Raw genomic sequence first — 22,467 nt, 5'->3', positions numbered from 1 at the left:
AGAGTCCCCAACTGCAAAGCTGCAACCTGCAAAATGTTTCCAAAAATTTAATTTTTGTTATTACTCATATCCTGTACAGTAAAACACGATTAGTTCATTTTTTCCAAAATAACAAAACCAGTAACCTGCTACTAGAACCCAGGAACTACGCCTTAGAAGAACGTGAATGTAATTTAAATGCCTAAATAATTTCAGTCAGCATTTGCACACCTTTCCTCTTAGGCAAACAGAAAATGTATGCTGGTTTTATATTTGACATGAACAAAGACTTCATCTACATACCTACAACAAATCCATACTTCTACTTAATCTGATCTTTCATATCAACTTAAAGAAAATGACAATTTTGATCCTTTTTCTTAACATTTAAGCAAGTATTATTGGGTAAAGGAAACAATGTCTAGCTCCGTAATGACAAATATCAAAACTCTAAAGGGAATATGCAGGGAGAAGAAGAAAGGGAAAGGAAGTTAACCACTACAGTCTTAGAATTATAATTTTTTTAAATGCAAGACTGAAGTCACTACTACTTACAATAAAAAACAGTCATATCACACATCTGCATACACTAACACAATTTTTAGTCTTCAGACAGCAACATACAGTTATTTGTGCTAGAGGACCAAGTTAATTATTATCAAAAAATAATAATCAAACCCACTTAGGAACAGTTCGTTCCAAAAATATCTCCAAGACATGTCTTCAAAACCTCTTCTGCTCTTCTATAGGCTTCACTAAAGGCTGCCTGACATCCTCTGTCATTTCTTACACAGGTGAATTTTCAGCAGCTGCAGCTGCCTTTGCCTCTTACTTGTAGGAAATACTGCTAATCATACAATTTATTACAAGGGAGAAAACAATGAACTTCAAGATTCACCAACTTTTTTCTTTTTTTCTGATTTACAAAAAAAATTAACTTTTCCTTCTGAAAATTTTAGATATGGGATTAAAAGGGAACAACACGATCATTTCAAAACTGACTTGTATATAGTTTTTGGGGTTTTTTTTAACATCAGTTCTGGAATTGAAATTGTCAGTGATAAAAAAATGTTTGTAAAGCATTAATTCATGTGTGAGCTTCAGAAAAAACACAGATTTCCTTGAAACAATTGTGAAAACAAAACAACACAGGCAAAGTAGAAGCTTCAATATGTCTTAGAAATGAACAGAGATTATCCATTCTCAATTCTCAGTACCATGTGTGTTTTGATGGAACAATAAAATTTAGCTTTATACAGCAAAGCAAAAATAAATGCATTATTAAAAGAACAAAAATAATTAATAAAATCAAGGAAATATCTAAAAGGAAGAAACCTTGCAAAAAAACCCAAAACCCTTTGAAGGAAAGAATGCAAGGCTCTGGCCATACATGTTAGGAGCTCTAAACTCAGACTGTTTTTAAGATAATTAGTTTTGTTACATCTGGACATTAAAAGTTAAGATCATTAGATTAAAAATGATGATCATTACATGCAAATAATAATACTGCTTTGTGAAGCAACAAGGAAGTGAGAAGCAGTGTCCTCAGTGAGACAGCTGTTGTAACTTTACCTGCTGTGAGACACCAAGAGAAAAACCAAGACCTCAAATGTGAAGGTAGGAAAGTCCTAATTTCCCTCAGCTTGAATCCAGCCACACTAAGCATCAGATAAATCCTTCCACCTGCTGGATTAAAACTGTAAGAAAGAAGGCAAGAAAGCAGTCTATCTCCACTTCCAGTTAAGCCATTGCCTATGTGCCTCAAAATGCAACAGGTTTGAACTAAAAATTTTTTATACCAACAAGGGATAACCCAACAAGGGGTTAGGTTTTTATCTTATTTTTGGACGCATGATAAACTAAGGTGGCTGCTGAAACTATAATGTTGGAACATGTCAAACCTGCAGCTTCATTTGAGAAACATATTTAGTATGTTTAGATCAAATTCAGCTTACTGACTGTAAACTTATCAATGGGACAGATGCTAGGGATCTGAACTCCCATTAAATTGCAAGAGGAGGTCAGTCACTAATTGCTATTTCTTCCTTTAGAAAAAAAAAAAAATTCCTTTTCTAATCACTGGTTAATACTAGTCTCCAGAAATAATCATTAAAGCAATATGAGCAATCGATAAAAGAATAAAATTCCAAGTTCTCTGCCCTGAGGAGATTACAATACAAGCCCTCAGTCATCTTTATGTCCTTAATATATATGGCTAGCTTTATACACATCATCAACCAACTGTATCTTGTGCATAAAGTTGTATCTTTGAAGAACTGCATCTTCAGAACTCCACAAGGCATGGGGAGGGGGAATCAGAAAACAAGGGATAAGAAACCCTTCTCATGGAATGCAATTAATGCCAATTCAGGACATTTTTTCTTACTTATTCTTTAAACAACTATTCTTTCTTTACTTCTGCGAGAAGGTCTGTAGCTTTTTTACTTAGATTTAGGAATCTTGTCACCATTGATTGTGGATATCACTGGGGACAAGGGAAGGGATATGACATTTAGCTGCTTTTTGTCCAACAAGATCCAAATATAAGGACCATGAGAAAAATCAGTACTCATTACACTGACCAAAGATCAAAACATATTAAAAAAAACCCAAACAACCCACAACAACAACAATGAAACACCCAAAAACCAGAAAGAAGTCTGGAAAGAAACAAGGACTTTCTATAAAGAACCACTAGCTTGAAGGTAGTACAGAGGGAATCATACCAGAAGCAGAGCACTTTTACATCTATTTGAGTTGTGCCTTGTATCTTTTTCAGAACTAGCTCCTACTTGGAAAAGCAGCAATGCCAAAATAAATGCAATCATTATCGTATACCCCCTGGTAAGTGACAGTTGGGGGGCGGGGGCGCATATCAGATGGAACTTGGAACTTGGAGATGCTATAACTAAGCAGCTGCAGATGACCAAGACCACCAAAACCACCAGAGGTAACCAAGTAAAAGTTGCCAGTGGCCACAAACCTCCAAACAGCAAAGATCTGTGTTTATTAAAACAAAGCAACTGTTAAAATTTTTTTTAGCTTTTGTAAATCCAGTATCGTTGCTTTGGATACCACAGTGTAATCCAATCTCAGTAGCTATAGGGGTGGAACAGGGTTTAGGGCACTGCCTTCCCACAGAGCAGCCTACTTTACTGTCCAGAGAAGCAACCTCATCCTCTCCCTCTTCCTTTCCTCTCCTCCTTCCCCCTTCACACACTCCCAGAAGCAGGAGCAACAGCCATTAAATCAATCCTCTAAATCTGCCACGCAGAGCCATTTGGTTGCCATTAGCAGGTAAAACAGGGAGCCAGGAGGGCTCAGAAAGATGCTGGTACTCAGTGAAAACAACTGCACTGACAAACGCAGTCATCTGCTGAAAATGATGCCACAGAACAGGAACAGGACTCAAAGGCTGCTGCTATTTGGCAAGGAGGTCCATGTTTAACCTGGTGTTATCAGGGGAGCAAGAGTCATGACTGTGGCAGCCTTGAGAACAGCAACTACTTCCATCATCCTTTCATGATGTCAGAAGTAAGAGCAAAGCTCTCAGAAACCATTCCTTCCACCTGAGGGAAATTCACACAGTCAATTCAGCAGCTAATAATACAGTCATTTACAAGGTATTTTTGTAGGATATAGAATACGTAGGATTTGTAGGATAGAATTTTGTTGAATTACTAGGAAAAAAAGGATTTTTTTTTTATATAATTTCTATCCAATATGATCTTTGAAAATTGCGCTCATTATTTTGTTTTTAAGTTATTGTCAAATTACCTTTCTTATTCCCAGCAGAGCTGCAAAATTTGCCATCTTAAATACAAATTAGTTATCTCCTAATAAATTTATTTCAAAATGTGTGGATGTTTATTTCTTAGTCTATTCCATTCTATTAACAACCTCAAATTTCAAACTCTTTTCCTACACCAAATTTGCAACGTGACTTTCCTCTTTGCTATTTCTTACACCACTTTGGAAATTACCAAACATGTTGAAAAATTACATATACATTATTTACAAGAAAACAGCCCAGCTCATGGGCCCTATCTATGGTGAGGACCTTTCCATTTGCCAAAGCCAGCACCACTGACCAGACATAACCCTATCCTATAAAAGGAAAAACTTGAGTGTAAAGCTGTATTTTATGCAGAGGAAAAGTTGCTATCCCAGAAGTCCGACACTTTTCCAAACAACACACATCTCAAGAATGCAGATGAGGTGCACAGAGGCTTTGCTTTCGTCTCATCTGAAGACATCTCCTAAAACAAGGATATTAGCAAGTCTTGTAAGCTAGGAGCAGTGGCTTGTGAGCGTGAACTGAGATAGAAGATAGGAAGATAGCTCCTCTTTCTGAGGAGCAAGGAAGAGGAACTGCTTTGAGCAGGAACAGTCACAAGGACAGATCCACAGGCTTTGCTGTCTCACAAAGAGCTAAGTAACTTGTAAAGCATTCTCCCAACCCTTGTAGAAACAGCAAGACAGAAAGTGACAGAACATGTCAGTGACATTTAAGAAGGAAAGAGGCACAAAAAGGCTCACAGAATTATCTTTCGCTCACATGTTTCAAATGGTAAGAGGAAAAAGAAAGAAAAACAATACAGTGGGATTAATAGATTTGGGATTATGGCACAAGGATGGAGAATAGACACCAAGAAAAAATAGAAACAAATAAGAGAACACAAAGGAAAAGAAGCATCTTTAGACTATTTCCAATAGAATGCTTGGAAGATGGGAAGAACATAATAATAGAAGAAACTCAAAGCACATATGAAGAGAACAAGCTGTATGACTGAATGTTCTTTGAAAGTGCTTGGAAACTGAAAGTAGGCGTCAGGAAAAATAAAATTGTATTTAGAGCATCAAGAGGAGGATAGTTGTGGAAAAAAATGTTGACAATGGGAACAGAAAGAAAATACTAACATCTAACCCATACACACACTAATACACACACACCCTTTCCTGCCCTCCCTTGCCAATTTCTCAGGTATACCATTTTTCAATACATAGTCTTAACTCACCTCTACGTACTCCCGTAAAAATTGTGTGAAACAGAAAAACGTGACCAAATTTAGATAAGTTTTCCTAATTATTCTTTTTCTTGAAGATTATTAACAGCTGCAAAATTGTTAGAAGATGGACCACAACTCACTGAAAGAAGCACAAAACTCCTATTTTGTTTGTTCTCTGAAAAGTTCAAAGATCTTCTTGGGAACTAACACCATTTCAAATTTCCTGCTAAAGATTCAAGAGCTGAACACAACCCCAACCTCATGTAAACACTGACAACAGATCTAAATAAGAAACTTCATCCAAAAAGGTAAGCTGGTCAGGATTTAGGGTTTTCTGTGAATTTCTTCTACTAAATACTTTTGCATACTGCTTATTTTGTTTCATAAACACATAAAATATTTTGGTGGAAAAAGATGCATTTACAGTGAGAGAAAAAATGTTGTTTGAAATTCTGGCAATTTTTTTATAGCTAGACCATAAAGGTCAGAGAGGTAAAAAAGTACATGTCTGCATTAGCTAAAACAAAATAAATATTTGAACTAAAATACTGCACTGAAGGGAGATGGCACAAACAGAAAGTACACAAGACTAAAAGAAACAAAGCCATATTTCTGTATTCACTAGCAACTACTGAATTCTATTAAATCCAGAAAGGTAAATAAAAGCACTTAACGCCACTCCTCCTTGCCTCAAAGTGCCCCAAAAGCCAATTCTAGTATCCTTTAAGATACAAGTTACAACATCAAAAGGAAGTTGCTGGAAGGGGGGAAGGGTGTTTTGTTTTTCCCATTACCAGGAAAACCTTTAGTATAGCAAAGGATGGATCAAGGGTATCATCAACAGCAAGGACATGAATGGACTAATGTGTGCTAATGATTCGCATGTATACACTGCATACAGCAGAAAAGAGTATAAAGGCTGTTAAAATTATTATGTTGTGGCCTCATTAATTAGCAACCTCAAAAGAATTTTAAAGGATATCAGAAGCTATTTAAAGCAAAACATTAAATGTCAGTAAATGCATAATACTTTTTACTTCAAAGACTACAATTATTGTTAAATCTAAATTTACCATTTTAAGCACTGACTCTGGCATTGACTTTACAACATTCTTTCCTCAAAAACAATACCAACTTTGAAACAGATTCTATGGATATAGGGTTTTTATGTTCACTTTTGGTCTATTCAGTGTGAGTCTCATTACATCTATTTCATGACTTAACAGCTCCACAAGCCCTAGAGAGTCTTCAAGACCATCAAAATTATTACATACACACATATTGAAGATAGTCAGTAAAACACAACATCAGAAAAACATTTTGTTGCTGTAATGTATGTACACAGCCAAATCCAAGATGTATGCAAAATAAAAGTTAGAGTATAACAAATACACGTACTTTCAGAGCAAGAGGCTATCAGTGACAGCATTCTAACAATGCTATTTCCGTTTTCCTTTCTTTTAAAAATAGAAAAATCAGATTCTTAATTCTGTCATTCTGCATGTATATACACTTTTTTGACTATCAAAGGAATATTCTAATCATGCTTACCAAATATATTTCCTTCTATACGATTGTTCATTTTGGAATCGGTCATTAAACTCAAAGGAAAAGCCAGTTAAACATCAGCAAAGAAAACTAATTAAAAATTTATTTTGAAATCCTGTAGGTTTTTGTTTAAAAAACATACGTGTTATAATGGATAAATATTCTGATGAATTGAAAAATGAATCCACAATTCTTGTATTCGTGTCTTAACCAACATAATCCTTTCCATGTCTTGCATCTGTATCAGAAGCACTTGCGACAGGCATAACTGATTTCCAAATCTGTTCTGATAAACAGATTTATTCTCATAGCACTGTTTAAGTGTCTCATCCCACATGAGTCTGACTTCAGTTTTTCTCTTGTTCTTCCTTTTTTGTTCAAACTGCCCTCTAACATTATCATCCAACAAGTGTCAGACTAAAAAATCTAGTTCAGAAACTGGGAGCTTATGTCCTTTAGAAGAGTAAAACCTAAGGAAAATCAGACAATGCCTGCTGAACATACAGGCCCAATGGAGGTCCAAATGTTAGCATGTCTTCAATACAGTACCTGTTCCTTAGTATGTACAGCTGACAGACTACTTTAACTTATTTTAAAAGGCATTGCTAAAGAAATAATAATAATTTAAAAGAAAATACAAAGCAATAAACAACTAGGATAAAAGTGCTTGACAAAAAGTGGTGAGGATGTTTCCTTGTACACAAACAATACACAAACACTTAGCCTAGAACCAAAGACAGATCCTGATCTATGAGAAGGACTATTCCCACAGAAAAGAAAAAGCACATCTGGGTCCCAGAGGGAACAAGCATGAGGAGAATACATGCTACTGGACACAGGACAGTATGCTTCTCTTACCTCAAGATGAACACAGATGCAGTAAAGCTGCTAAGGTATTATGGACAGCTGAACAGGCTAACATGCACATAAGCTTTTGTATTTGGTTTATTTGTTAGTCTGAGTGAAGATAAATACAGCTTTTTTTTTTTAATAAAATGTTTTTAGTCACCATTTATCATGGCTATCAAATTCAGCTGAGTGTCATATTAACATGCTTGTAAAAATAGGTGCATAATTTAAGACTATAGAGTTTCTGGTACTTCACTCCAGGTGAAAATGACGCCTACCACTTGAGAGTGAAGCTTTGCAGAATCAAAGAAGGATATGCTACAGCTTGTCCAGCAACATAACAATGCTCCATAAGCATAATGAAGGTAACCATAAAAAGATAAACAAAATCAGCAATTCTATATAGCTTAGTCAATAAGCATATAGCTTATTCAATAAGCCTTTAAACATACAGCTTTGGTGAAGGAGGATTATTTGGTACACAAGGTGAATAATACAATTTCAGAAACATAATTCTATAGAGGACAACACTAGAAATCCTAAAACATTAAAGACAATCTAATTTTTTCAAGTTATTGTATTTACGTACTAGAAATTTTTAAAACAGTGCTTTCAATCCTATGAAATCCCATGGCATTTTCTTAAAAAGAAGATGCAAAGAAAGAAGTGAAAGGTAACAGAGCATCTGCAACACTAAAGTACACTCCTTCAAAATCCTATGTAATAACCAACATTGGAACAGGGCTGGCTAGCACGATGACACCACAGTTGACTTCCAGGCCCTTCAGTTTCAGGGTGCAAGTTTCAAGCACCCTGTTTTTATGAATAATAAAATAATTAATAAAATAATAATAATAATAATATTTAATTAATAATAAAAACCAAGCAAGTTTTTATTTGCCAACTAAGCAAGGCCAAGTGCAGGCTCCAGTAATGGTCCGTGGCTGTGCATACTGTTTACCTGTTAGCGTGCTCCCTGCCAGTCTCAGGCCACGGTAGCTGGCACTTTCTCAAACAATGCTGAAGGGACCAAGCATGCCAGAAGCCATCCCCACTCTGAAGCCTGACCATACCTGTTTTGGGTTTGTGTGGCGCAGGTTTTTTGGTAGCGGGGGAGGGGCTTCAGGGGCGGCTCCTGTGAGAAGCTGCTAGAAACTTCCCTGGCTCCGAGTCGGACCCACCTCTGGCCCAGGCCGAGCCCGTCAGCGACGGTGGTAGCGCCTCTGGGAGAACAGATTTCAGAAGGGGAACTGGCAGTGAGTAGGGGATTGGAGTGTGAGAGGAACCCCTCTGCAGACACCGAGGTCAGTCAGGAAGGCGGGGAGGAGGAGCGGGGGAGGAGGGGATGCCCCTGCAGCCCTGGTGAGATGGCAGGCTGTGTCCCCCAGCCCGTGGAGGGGAGCGGGGGAGCAGAGGCCCCCGAAGGTGGCCGGGACTCCATGGGAAAGCCCGCGCTGGAGCAGCCTGTGCCTGAAGATTGGCCTGCGGAAAGGACCCATGCCAGGGAAGTTCGCTGGGGGGAGGAGGTGGAGAGAGAACCGGGAGTGGGGTTGAGGCGGGAAGGAGGGAGGGGTGGGGGGAAGGTGTTCTAAGGTTTGGGTTTACTTCCTAATATCCTTGTTTTGCTTTGATTTGTAGTAAATTAAATTGATTTCGTTTCTTCCCCAAGTTGAGCCTGTCTTTTGCCCGTGACCATAAGTGGTGAGTGATCCCTCCCTGTGCTTATCTCAACCCATGAGTCTGCCTTTATAATTTTCTCCTCATCCCACCAGGGCTGAGGGGGAGGAGTGAGCAAGCAGCTTCCTGGTGCTTTGTTACCAGCTGGGCTGAAACCATAACAGTACCCTTCTTAGCTTTAATTTTTTTGTTTGTTTTTCCTCCCTTCAGAAGTGGAAAGCTACAGGTAGGCATGTGGATATGAACTGAGCCATGAGAGGCCACCAGGCCTCAGGGCCACAGATTGGTTTCTGGAATGTTTTATTTAGTAGTGTAGATGCCAACTCGAAGACTGTATTTCTCTTTATGATTCACAGATACGCTTAAAGGTGGGGGGGGACAACACCAAATTGCAAGCAAAATTGTGGAGAAATAAAGGACAAACACTGTGTGTCAAGAATTGCCACCAGTGGATCTTTCTGGCCAGAGTTTACATGGGTAAGGCCTCGTAACTGAGAATATCACTGAAAATCCTAACCAGATATTTTCTACAGATCGTGGTAACACTAAGTAAGAGAAACAGAATTTCCAAATACCTTCAATACAAAAGGAATGTATATTAGGGATTCAAATTTTCTTTAGTATTCATGCTGCATAACAGCACTTCAGCTTTAAGACAGTAAGTTTTTCATACCTTTCACCAGTCTCAAGTAAAGCAAAATGCAGCTTTCACCCTGAAAATCCTACACATTTTGAAATAAATACCATTTGCTTGTTTCTAGTACAAATGCCAGCAAATACTGATGGCAACAATTACAACAGCCAGGATAAAGTATTCACCATGTGCAATCACTTTCCCCGGACAGATATTAGTTAATAGGCTTAATTTACTTTCACTGAAGAGCCTTGACAATTAATTAGTCTAAATAATTGCACTGGAAACACTACAGATGACCACTCTTTACTGTCAACTCTGCTGAATTTCCTCCTCATGGACAATACTAAAAAATACAACTGCTTCCAATTTACATTGATTAAAAGTGCACTTTTAACAGATTTGTTGAATGCTGCCTGCCTGCCACATCTGCTGAGAAGCAGTAACATTAGGTCTGGACTTGATTTAAAAAAAAAATAATAAATAAACTAGAGGTTTCCAACTGAAGTTAATTTGTAGTCACACTAATCAAGCTGCAAGTCATGTACTAAGAATGCAAAGCCCTCCTGGACAGGGTTGTTCTTGGTAACCAACAACAGTTCCTTCCAGAATAGTGCAGTTGAAAAGTGCCCCAAAATGTTCATGTTGAAACTTGATACATTAATATCACTGCAGATTAGAAAATGTTTCACACAAGTTCCTTGAGCATCTCCATCCTTACACACAAGCACGGCCTACTTCAACTTTTATAATGAAAGATGTTAAACCATGTTATCAATGAAAAATCATTCTCCTATTAAAACTAACTGTTAAATCACCCTATATCACTGTTCAAACTTTGCTATGATACACTGACATACCTACTTCTCAAACACAAAGATGCACAGTAGACCAAACTTCTGAAAGTGTCAAATTCACTGCTCACAAAGCCATACAAAACCAGCTACCAATAAATTTAAAAAAAAAAAAATCTGATTTAGTATTATGTTCTTTGATGCATTTTCTAGGTGATGACAGAGAAGTACACAATGCTGAGGCAACACAATATACCCCCTAGACCGACTGTTCACGTCTGAGGCAATCCTACACAACCAGCTCTGCAGAACCCAGGAGAATGACTGTTTCTGTCAGCTTTTCCACAGCCCGTATCACTGGCATATATCTCAATAGTTCAAACAGGTTTTTACATGTGCTAGCTCTAACTCACATGATGCTGATGGGGCTGAAAAACTCTCCTGTCCCATACACTGATGGCATCTGTTCAGGCATTCAATCTCAGATCTTTTCTGTTTCGAAGGATACCCTGAATTTTCATCTGGCAGTTATATCCAATTACTGACATAACTAATAGTTAGAACTGAATGCTACAAAATGAGTTTCATGTGTTTTTAACCTCTTTCTGCTTCTGACCCAGGAAACAAGCATGCCCCTCAACCGCCCATGTGAAACACAATCCACACACAATCTAAATTGACATTACTCTTGATTTACTGTGACTAGTCAATAAAACAGGCTGCCAAAATCAAGACCCAAGTGTCAATTTATTGGAAAACTTCCTAGATTTATGATCTAATGTTCACAGTCTGAGGATATCTGGCTCTGTGTTTCTTGCCAGCAGGGTCCACTTGCCTCTTACTAGCACAACTGCACTGAATTGCATGATGGCTATGTCTCATGACTCTCAAGCTCACAAATCTACTATGATTTCTAGTTCTAAACAGTGTTACTCCACCAAACATGCCCTGCAAAGATGTTTCAATCAAAAAGTAACAAAGAAAGATAGTTTGCCTGATCCCCCACATACACTTTTAATCCTTTCTTCAGTAAAGCAGCAAATACTAAAGTCTACTGTCATCACAGTAGTACCTTGTTGGTAAAGGCCATGTCAGCAGGAGATAATTCCCTTGCTAAAGAACTTCTTACTGCGCAAGAAGCCAGATCTTCATCTACCACACTGCTTGTGGATCAACAATTGGAATTGCTCTTACTCTGGTCAATTCATTGAATTCACACAGGATTTTCAAGATGACCCATAAAGCAGACATGAGCAGGTGCATATCCTGACTCCTACTGGAGCTTATAATGACCTTACTGGATTGTGTAAGGAGTCTAATGATGAAAAAAGAAAGAATAAAGTTGTATGGCATACCACTACATAGCTTTGACTGAGAGGGGTAAGTTTGCCTTGTAAGGGGATACATGATGGAAGAGCATGAAAGTAAAGCTCTATAAAAATACAAACACACACCTTTACAGTAACAAAAGTTTGAGCAGAAACCTAAACAGTAATAACACAAGGTCTTTAGAATCCTCAGGTTTTGTAATGTTTAATATTAAAGTTAGAAATTTAAAAAGTTGAACTAAATTACGTTTACAAAGCAACCATTTGGCGACTACACAGTGACAAAGCGAAAATAAAAGCTAGGAAACAGGTAAGAAAACACAAAATGCTGATGTTCAGGTTGCTAGCAGAGTATGTTTCTCAATATTATTGCATAATAGTTAGCCAAAAGGAGGTTATGACCTAATGTGCCAATCTAATGTAAATGTAACAGATTCTAGAAACATAGTAAATGTTTACCTTTACAGTTAAATGTGTTGAAATATTAAGAACAGCTATATTATATAAACATTCTTAATGGTTCATAAAAACAAAGCTACAGAAAATACATATATATATATATATTCCAGGTGAGGATCTGTGTATCTAGATTTCTATAGTGATTTTTCAGTAATGAGGGCTTTCACAAGTGAAACAAGTGACACTGTATCTCTGGGCAGCTGAGGTGCCAAGCATATGATACATGTGACCTCCTCTAGCAGCAAAGCAAGTTTTAAGCTTTTGTCAGCTTTCATCAACAATGATTAGCTCTTCAATAAAAACACTAAAGAAAAGAGACACAATGCCAACACAAATCAAATCTCATGTTGTCAAGAGTGCTTCCTCATCAGATTAGCACACTGCTTATGTTTAAGCTGAAATTTTATTTCCTAAGACAGTATCTGCAAAGAATAGCTCAAAAGAAAGTATCTTTGCAAAAATTATATCCATTTTGTCTCAAAGATTTTTTTTATTTACCAGTAATAATCTAGATCTACTTGCAAGTTTCTAGTCCAGGTTTTTGTTCTGATAGAGTAACAATTCAAGAACAATCAATTAACTGCCCTGTACACTAACAATTAAAGTGCAAGCCATGAAATCCTAGATACTAATTTACCCAGCAGGTCCTCAACTTGTTCATAAAAAGTTCATTCACCCACTGAAATTTAACACAACCAGCTATTACTCAAGTCTGTACTGGTGCTCCCTCGCAGACTGCAAACCAGCAGCCATTGGTCTAGCCTCAAAATGAGAAAGAGGAGACTCATTATCAGGGAAATAGACCCCTTGAAAGTAGACTACTGGACCAAGAAGCTGAATACAAAGCATGAAGGAATAGATCACATCATCCCCATTTATAACCTTATTCCACCAGCGTTTAGTCTCAAAAGCTGTCACAGGCAGAGATAGTAAGTGACAACCTTCCTGCAGTCCAGATAAAGGAAAACGAGAGTCTGGAAAGCCTGTCACAGGAAGGGAATTTAGAGAAGACAGGTCAAGAAAAGAAGAAAAGTAATAAAATAACACACATAACTGGACCGATATCTAGCTGAAAAAATACAGATGACACACTTCACTATGAATCCAGATATCAGAAAAATAAAGGAAGGCTATTCAGAATCTATATTCCTTAATGTTACTTTAATATTCTTCAGAAGTATAATAAAGTGATTTTTTATTTTTTTTATAAGTGATAGAGGGTTATAACACTAAAGTGTCTTACACAAGATTATCTCATCTTTTTTATAAGGGCATGTAGTGATAGGACAAGGGGTAATGGCTTTAAATTGAAAGAGGGTAGACTGAAATTAGATGTAAGGAAGAAGTTCTTTACTGTAAGGGTGGTGAGGCACTGGAACAGGTTGCCCAGAGAGGTTGTGGGTGCCCCTTCCCTGGAAGTGTTCAAGGCCAGGCTGGATGGGGCTTTGCACAATCTTGTCTAGTGGAAGGTGTCCCTGCCCATGGCAGGGGGGTTGAAACTAGATGATCTTTAAGGTCCCTTCCAACCCAAACCGTTCTATGATTATATGATTCTATGATCTGTTACCACAGACATTGTAGCCAAAAGAAAAAAAGAAAAAGAAATCAGCTAATTCCTCTCAAGATTTCTGTTCGGCAATAAACATTCTTGTCATTCATTCTAGGCTTTTAACCATATTCTGCTAATTCTCAGTTGTTTTTAGACATCCTCCTGAAAGCTTTGAAAGCTGCTTTACAATCTGGCATGCAACACTACATAAAGTAGTTGTAAAATATTGACATTAACATTGTATTTTGCATCTTGTTATGCTTGACAAAAACAAAAGACCAGATGTTTTTACTTTCATATAAAAATAGATTAGCTATACAATTTAAAAGATGTCCAAGACTTAACTAGTGAGCCTGATCACATTTCTTTTATAAGAAGAAAGTGTATTAACTGAAATTAAAACAGACATCAATCTAGTAGGTAAACGAAACAGCACTTTTTTAACATTTATTCTTATTTACTGGAATTTACTGGGCTGATGTTGCTGAAATTTTATCTGTTAAAACACGCTACCAATGTTTATCAACTAGTTTTAAAAAAATAAATATTACTACAGTATTTTATACACCATATACATTTTGAGATTATTATATTGAAACTAAAAAAGAAAGGTATTCTACTGATTTATGTAAGAAATAAAGTTGAGATTTTCACTGCTAACTCAAAACATACTACCTGAGGGATTCCATAACAGTTCATAAAATGTCTTTGTTTTTAAAAGGTATGGTCTGTGGTATATACTTTCTACGAAGAAATAGAAGAACACATGTAGCATCAGATGTGCGTATGCTAAGAAACTCTGGAATGTGAAATCTAAAAATCCAAATAAAGCAGGTGGTATAATTTGGGGGGGTAGGACTGAATTTAAGTTTAATGACATTACCAGGTTATCCTACCAGACTAATTCTCACTCACTGCATGACTTCAATGAAGCTCTCAGTCCTCATGCTGATTTCGATTTAGTTCAAGTGCTGTTTGATGCGTTTCATCTGGAGTTTTATTCACTTCAAACTACACTTCATTTAACCAGGCTGCTGCTGTACTCATTTGTTTTTCTACTTTATTACCCGCAAATTGGTGTTGCTTAGTTTAGATAAATTGTTGGAATAAGTTAATTTTATATAAGTATTTCACACTGTTAAATAAATAAGATTTAGAAAGACATCATATCACAGAAAAAAAGTAGGAAAGCTATAAAAATTATTTGAAAATACACTAGGCCACAATAAGTGTTGGTCTTGCAAGATCTACTCATAAATGCTGATAGATGATTTGCTGTTTCAAGGCAGGACCATTCCCCTGCCTCCACTTCCCAAAACTACTGCTCGTTTTTATTTTTCTATGTTATTAGTCTACCATACTCTATTTTCCAGCTGGGCACACATCGTAATACCATGTATTTTTAAAAGAGAGAGAGAAAGAAAGTGAGCAAGACAGAAAGCATGAGAGAGAAGCAGAGAATGCACAAGAGAGTGAGTGTGAGACCGCACACACAAGGTAGAGCGTGATGGCAAGCATGCAACAGCACATGTGGAAAAGCATGAGAAAGCAAACATGAGCGAGCAAGACATCGAGTGCAGTGAGCACAACCACACTCAAAAGAGCACAAGTGCATTCATGAGAAGCCACTAGTACTTGAATACCATGAACTTGTCAGACAATAGATTTTTTCCAACTGTTTTTCATCTCTAAAACAATTCTTTTGTTTTGCACAACTAATCATGGGTTTTATAATGTAGTAAATAAATTTAAGTTTACCATTAAACAGTAATTCATTTCTACAGTTTACTAACAAGGATCACTAACCAGAACTTAGTGTTAAATGTCAGGTCATGAAAGGCTGTCAATCCTACCACAGTATTGAAGTACCCTGGATTAGTGCTGATTATGAGTTATCCTGCTAACATTTATTACTTTTTAGAAAAATGCTGCAACAGAACAGCAATTCATCTGAAGTGGTTAGTACTTCTGCAAACTATCGATGGAAAATATGAGAAAGTCAATTAGGCTGCTACCACCTGGTGGTGTGCTGATTATGCTAAAACACTCATATTTAACATGGTATCACACCTTGTGAGAAAAACACTATTATATTATCTATGTAGCAGCAAGAGCAATCATAGCAGTAGTCTTTTTATTTTTTTATAATTCACTAAACTTTCACAAACAAATGAATGTTACAAAATAGCTATACAACACAGAATGTTTGAAGCCAAAGTACTTAATACACTAACTTGTTTTCCTGTTACCTTGTCATTTTTTGAAAGATTGTTTGTATGGATTTAGTCATAAAGTAGTATTACAGACAGCTACTGCTCAAAATGAGTGATAAACTACTGTCCTGTCCAAAGTATCGCCAAAACGCATTTTCTTGAAAATAGTTTTTATAAATACAATTTATTAATAAAAACTATTACACACTGACATTTATGATCACAAGATTTAAGCTGCAGAGCTAAATTTAAGTACTGAGTTTCCATGGCGTTGAAATAAAAAAACATATTTTTTTTTTATATATAGCTCATTTCATAAAGCACAGAATTGTTTTCAGAATAAAAGTGTTTGCATTTAAAATCTGAACTACAAACAGCTTAATATCTGATCACAATGTTAAAACACTGTGCTCATTTTGGCTGGGATAGAGTTAATTTTCTTCATAGAAGCTAGTAAGGGGCTATGTTTTGGGTTTGTGCTGAAAACAGTGTCGATAACACAGGGATGTTTTAGTTACTGCTGAGGGGTATTCACACAGAGCCAAGGCCTTTTCTGCTCCTCATCCCACCCCACCAGCAAGTAGGCTGGAGGGGCACAAGAGGTTGGGAGGGGACACAGCCGGGACAGCTGACCCCAACTGACCACAGGGACATTCCAGAACATAGGACGTCATGCTCAGCATATAAAGCTGGGGGAAGAAGAAGGAAGGGGGGACATTTGGAGTGATGGTGTTTGTCTTCCCAAGTAACTGTTACACATGATGGAGTCCTGCTTTCCTGGAGATGGCTGAACACCTGCCTGCCAATAGGAAGTGGTGAATGAATTCCTTGTTTTGCTTCGCCTGCGCACACGGCTTTTGCTTTACCTATTAAACTGTCTTTATCTCAGACCATGAGTTTTCTCTTTTTTACTCTGCAGATTCTCTCCCCCATCCCACTGTGAGGGAGGTGAGTGAGCAGCTGCATGGTGCTTAGCTGCTGGCTGGGGTTAAACCACAACAAACACTTCCACTGTAATGAGTAACAGAAATAAAAGTCTAATAAAGACTACATTTGGGGGGGGGGGGGGGTGTTTGGGGGTTCCCCCCCACCCCGTTGTTGCTTTTTATTTAGTTGAGTTTAAAACAAAGAGCTGACCTGTTCAGTTAAACACATCAAGCTTGCCATCAGTATACAACTTCAGCTTTTGTATCCATTCAAGGAAGAACGGAAACTGGTTCACAGAATTCTACAAGGTCTAGAAGAAAGCCATTTACTACAGGGCTTGTGTAGCTTGTTCTCTCAACCAAACAAGAGTCTAAAATGTTTATTAACAGCTATCCTTACAAAGAAATTTATTAATGATAACAGACTTATTTGCAGAATATGACAGAAGAGACAGAAGTTTAGGGATATATATGGAGCTTGATATTTTTAAATCACTCATTAGAAATGCAAAACTAGTTGAATACATTACTTAAATACACTGTACATGCTTAATGCTCACCAATATTTGGGAAACTTGATCAGCTTGCCATAAACAGCAGTACTGAATGAGGGGATAACTGGAACAGGGAAGCAGTACAATCCTTTACTGTCCAAAGAAGTCAGTGCTGCTTGAAAACCAAATATCTGAAACAAATTAAGTTGGTCAAAGGGTATACTATCACATGATTAGATCACTTTCAAATTACTTTCACAACATCATAACCACATTTTTAAATACACTCAATAAATATGAAATAAGTTGTGTATTATTTTTAGATAATTCCTTTTCCCCAAAACATGAATATAACTAGAAAAATCAATAGGAATACATATAAAAATATTTTCTTCGCTCAAAAAAGTAAGTGTTAACTATGCTCTGACAACTTTTAAAAAATGCTGAATTATAATTTATCAATTAAAATACGTTATTCTATATCCTTTAAATTTGTAGATAGCACATTGTCTTTCATATAAAATAAATAAAATCACTTTTTGTAATTACAACAACATTGGCCTAAAAAAGTAGTATTTAAGGATATGAGAACCTTCCCTTCAAAGTCTTTTTTCTTAATAAGAGCATCTAAAGAAATGTTCATCACAATTATTCTTTGTGATTTTTCCCTGTTCCGTGTGGAAAACAAATGGTTGTAGAGTTGACTTTTTAACATGTTGTACAATCATTCACATAAGAACAGAACACTTTGGCCTATATTAAGGCTAGCAAATAAACCATATAAAACTCAGAACTGAAGTCCACATTTTGCAAACACTGACCAAACAACTGCTAAAATCCTTTTGAATAGAAAAAAAAAATCCCCTCAAACTGAAAAACATACAGATAACTTGCAATATTGCCATCCCAATCACTTTAAATGTGACAGAAAGTAACATGTCACCCAGAAAACTGAAAGCTTGCCATGTAATTCTGGGACAAAGTTTGTTTCATGCAAACACTAAGAATTTCATTGTTTAAATCCCTATTATGGTATCAGCATGGAAGTGAATGGATAACTGAAAAATTTAGCAAAATTAACAGTACTAGTAGCAAATATTTACATTTTAGTAACATCCAAAAGGTTTCAAACTGCCTGAGCACATCCTAAGAGTTTGGAAGGCCTGTTTTAAAAATCCTCATGAGATTTCACCCTTTCATTTTACTAAAATCTCAGCAGATGACAACTGAATAATCTCAAAGCAATTTTTCAGTAGCTTCTTAAGCTTCCCCCAACTTCACAATAAGAACTCCTCTCACATAACGGATCTTTAACTGAGAGCATTCAGTTTTCTCCTCTTATAGCGGAAAAAAAAAATCAAATTGTTTGGCAACAGTTTTCAATTGCACACCTTCACTATCACAGGTTTGCTCTATCAAAAGTACGACACAATACTATTAGAAGCGATGGGTTTTCCTCATAACATCCCATCAAGTTTCTGAATGTAATTTAGTGCAATCTACGTATTCTATGAGCATTGTCCTAGAAGGGAAAAGCTTATTTCCAAATTATTTTAACTCAGTCTTGCCACAAAGACCTTGGGGCTTCAGTCTGTGTAGTTGCCTCATGTGAAGTTCTGTGCATATTCCAAAACATCTGGCTCGGGTCAGAAGCAGCAATCCCAACCAACCACATTCTGTGAAATCTGTTTACATCCTTTTAGATAAGCTGAAAACTTTCTCACAGGAAACCTGCTAACACTTAGGATTACCTGTACTTATATTAACTTTTTCTCAGCACACTGCAATAAGAAATAGATCTCAAGACTTCTTTTACCTTCAGATAGCAGTGTGAGTAACAGTAGTGAAGCAGGTTGTCAGATGGCTGGCCGAGGCTGCTGACCATGTGCACCAGTTGCTCAGCATACATCGGCACAGAGTGCTCCAGGTTAACCTTATCCACCAAAATTCGGATGGAAGGTAAAGGCCGCAGGGGCTGGAAGCTTGCAGTATTTAACAGGCCACTTAAATTCTAGGAGAGGGGGGAAAAAAACCCATGCAATTATTACACTGCAGATGTGTTATCCAGCATATTTACATATACTCTTACCTCCCCACACACACAAGCAAATCTACATGTAAGAAACTGTTTACAGATGCCATGGCCTTATGGTCATTATAATACAATTTTTTCAAATTAATTTCTTCAAAGTTTAAAATTTATGTATAAAGTTTTTAATCCAGAATTGTCTTGGGTGTAGGTGTCCAGGTGCTGGCAGTGGGGGTGGCTGCAGGGTAGCCTCTGCGAGGGGAGACCAGGGGCTGTCCCACGCCAGGCACAGCAGGTTCCAGCCAGTGCTGCAACCGCCCCACTGCAAGACATAGCTGAGCCCATCAGCCAAGCTGGTGGCACCTCTGTGGAAACATATTTAAGAAAAAGCAAAAACGCCACACAGGCTGAGAGGACTCGGGGGGGGGGGGGGGGGGGGGAACAAAACGCTGAGAAACAGCAATATGAACAGCAAGAACAGAGAAGGAAGAGGAGGAGGAGGTAGTGCTCCAGGCACTGGAGCAGAGATTCCCCTGCAGCCTGTGGAACAGGCCACACTAGCGCAGACATCCACACTGCGGCCCATGGAGGACCCCACACTGGCGCAGGTGGATATGCCCTGAAGGACACTGCAGCCTTGTAGAGAGCACACAACGGAGCAGACTTTTCCTCAAGGACTGCAGCCTGTGGGAAGGACTCACACTGCAGCAGGGGAAAAGTGTGAGGAAGAAGGAGTGGCAGAGATCAACTGTTAGGGACTGATCGCAACCCGCCATTCCCCATCCCCCTGCACTACAAGGTGGGAGATAGAAGAGTCAGGGAATGAAGGAGTGAAGTTGAGCCTCAGAAAAAGGGGAATGGGGGAAAGGTGTTATTTTGATTCATGTCTTTGTTTCTCACTATCCAAAACTATTTTAATTGGCAATAAACTAAATTCACTGTCCCCCAAATTGAGTCTATTTTGCTCATAATGGTAACTGATAAGTGATCCCCTCTTTAGCATCTCAACCCATCCTTTTCTCTCCCCCCAGTCCTGTTGAGGAGGAGGAGTGAGAGAGTGGCAGCTGGCCAAGGTCAACCCACTTCAAGAATATGCAAAGTCAAAATATTTTGTTCCATAAAATATTTGTTTACATTTTTATCACTCCAAAGCACTAACACCATACTAAACTCATGCTGATCTAACCCTTACACTATCATATATTATTATGTATTCACAGCCATGCCAGACATCTCGGCAAAAGAAGATGCCATTCCAAAAAAATAAATGCTGGAATTTTACACATGCAACTATATTTTTCATAGTATCCATTAAAATGAAGTGCTGTATCCAGTACAAGAAAGACATGGACATACCAGAATAAGCTTGTTGGAGGGCTACCAAAGTGGTTGGGGGGTTGGAACATATAAGCTCTCTCTCAGGAGAGACTGAGACAACTGGAGTCATTCAGCCTGGAGAAGGCCAAAAGGAGATCCTACTGCTGTCTACAGCTACCTATTGGGAGGGTACGGAGAAGAGGGAGCCAGACTCTTGTCAAAGGTGTACTGTGAGGGGATGAGTGGCAACAGACACAACCTGAAACACAGGCAATTCCAAGCAGGCCTATGCGAAAGCTTTTTATGGAATCTCTATCCTTGGAGCTAATTCAGCACTTAACTGGACAACCCCTGGAGCAGCCTGCTCTACTTGGGCTTGCTTTGAGCAGGATGTTGTAATCCTGGAAATCATCTCCAGAAATCTCTTCCCATCCAAATTACTCTATGAATCTAAAAATTTGATTAAACTTGTATCACAATAGGACAATAAGTTGATGTATGTATGACTTTCAATCTAAAATTCAAATTTATTATTATTATTATTATTGTATTAAATAGGCTTGGCTTCACTCAGGAAACGTAAACTGAAACTCCAAGTAAAAAAAAAAAAAAAAAAAAACCCACCCAAACAACCCCCCCCCACAAAAGTTCACTTGAACTCAACTTGTTTGCCTCAAACCTACAATAAATATGGGGCTGTTCTCCCATCATAAAAATATCATCTGCCCATGCCCATAAGGTGAAAAGCACCACAATCCATTGGGCTATTCTGGGATGAAAGGAAATAATGCTTCCCATTAGCCACCTGGCAATGTCCCATTTTCTAATATTAGAAGCTTCTGAATGTATCCTAATACATCATGAGATAACAGATTTGTCACCAGTTCACTCAATCCAGCCAGCTTAACTGAAAAGATAAGCAATCTAAATTTAAGAAAAAGATACACACTCCTAAGCACACTCACTGAATAAATGGCACATGCTTGAAATTTTATATATGTTGCAGCTTAGAGACTAGGGATCCAAGTGAAGTATTAATATGTATGTTATTGTGTGTATTTCACTTCAGCAATGAAAATGGTTATACAAGCACACTATAAAGAAATGCCATAAATTAAGACTTTCTGTCCTCTTGCGCATACACATACAATCTTAAATCACATAAACATGCTGTAAGTAAGCATATTCTACAAGAAAATACAGCAGGTATCTATTACGTTATCAAGATAATTTAACATCACTGTGCCTTCCATCATGTAATACTACTCAAATCCATCTCTGGGGGGTAAAAAAAAAAAAAAAAAACCCACAACAAACAAACAAACAAACAAGAAACCACAAAACAACTAAAACCAAAAACCACACAACTCAAAACCACAAAAACTTTTTCAAATGGTTTTCACCTTTTTGCACATAAATGCTTCACAAATACTTACAAGGTTACTTTCACAAACACCTTCAGAATATACAACTTCATCTCCATTTTAGACCAGAAATTATAATTGGAAAAAAAAAAAAAGCCCGATACTAAAATAATTCATTAATTCTGGAAGCCCAATTGAATGCCAATGTCTGAATGTTTAGCATAGCAAAGTACTTGACAAATAAAAGCCTAACTCCCATTGCTTTAATTGGAAACACAGATACTGAGAACTTCTGCAA

The 22,467-nt window shown here is 37.5% G+C and overlaps 1 protein-coding gene across 15 annotated transcripts in view; it reads right to left on the bottom strand.

Moving 5' to 3' along the window:
• The window catches only part of VPS13B (vacuolar protein sorting 13 homolog B), a 488,999-nt gene that overhangs the window by 381,222 nt on the left and 85,310 nt on the right, over nt 1-22,467 (bottom strand). For 14 of the 15 annotated variants that reach the window (XR_012649869.1, XR_012649870.1, XM_075023675.1 and 11 more), the window contains 2 exons: nt 19,276-19,470; nt 17,526-17,650 (listed from right to left, as the gene is read on the bottom strand). Coding sequence is in view for 12 of the 15 variants with exons in the window: in XM_075023675.1 (XP_074879776.1) it covers nt 17,526-17,650; nt 19,276-19,470 (320 nt within the window). In the remaining 3 variants the exon portion in view is untranslated. Of the gene's footprint in view, nt 1-8,458; nt 8,609-17,525; nt 17,651-19,275; nt 19,471-22,467 lie in introns of all 15 variants that reach the window. The other variant, XR_012649871.1, reaches the window with a different exon arrangement.

This window comes from Buteo buteo, chromosome 3 (genome assembly GCF_964188355.1).
Source record: "Buteo buteo chromosome 3, bButBut1.hap1.1, whole genome shotgun sequence".
Classification (NCBI taxonomy): domain Eukaryota; kingdom Metazoa; phylum Chordata; class Aves; order Accipitriformes; family Accipitridae; genus Buteo; species Buteo buteo.
The sequence above is the reverse complement of the archived record's forward strand: the minus strand, read 5'-3'. Positions and strand labels throughout refer to the sequence as shown.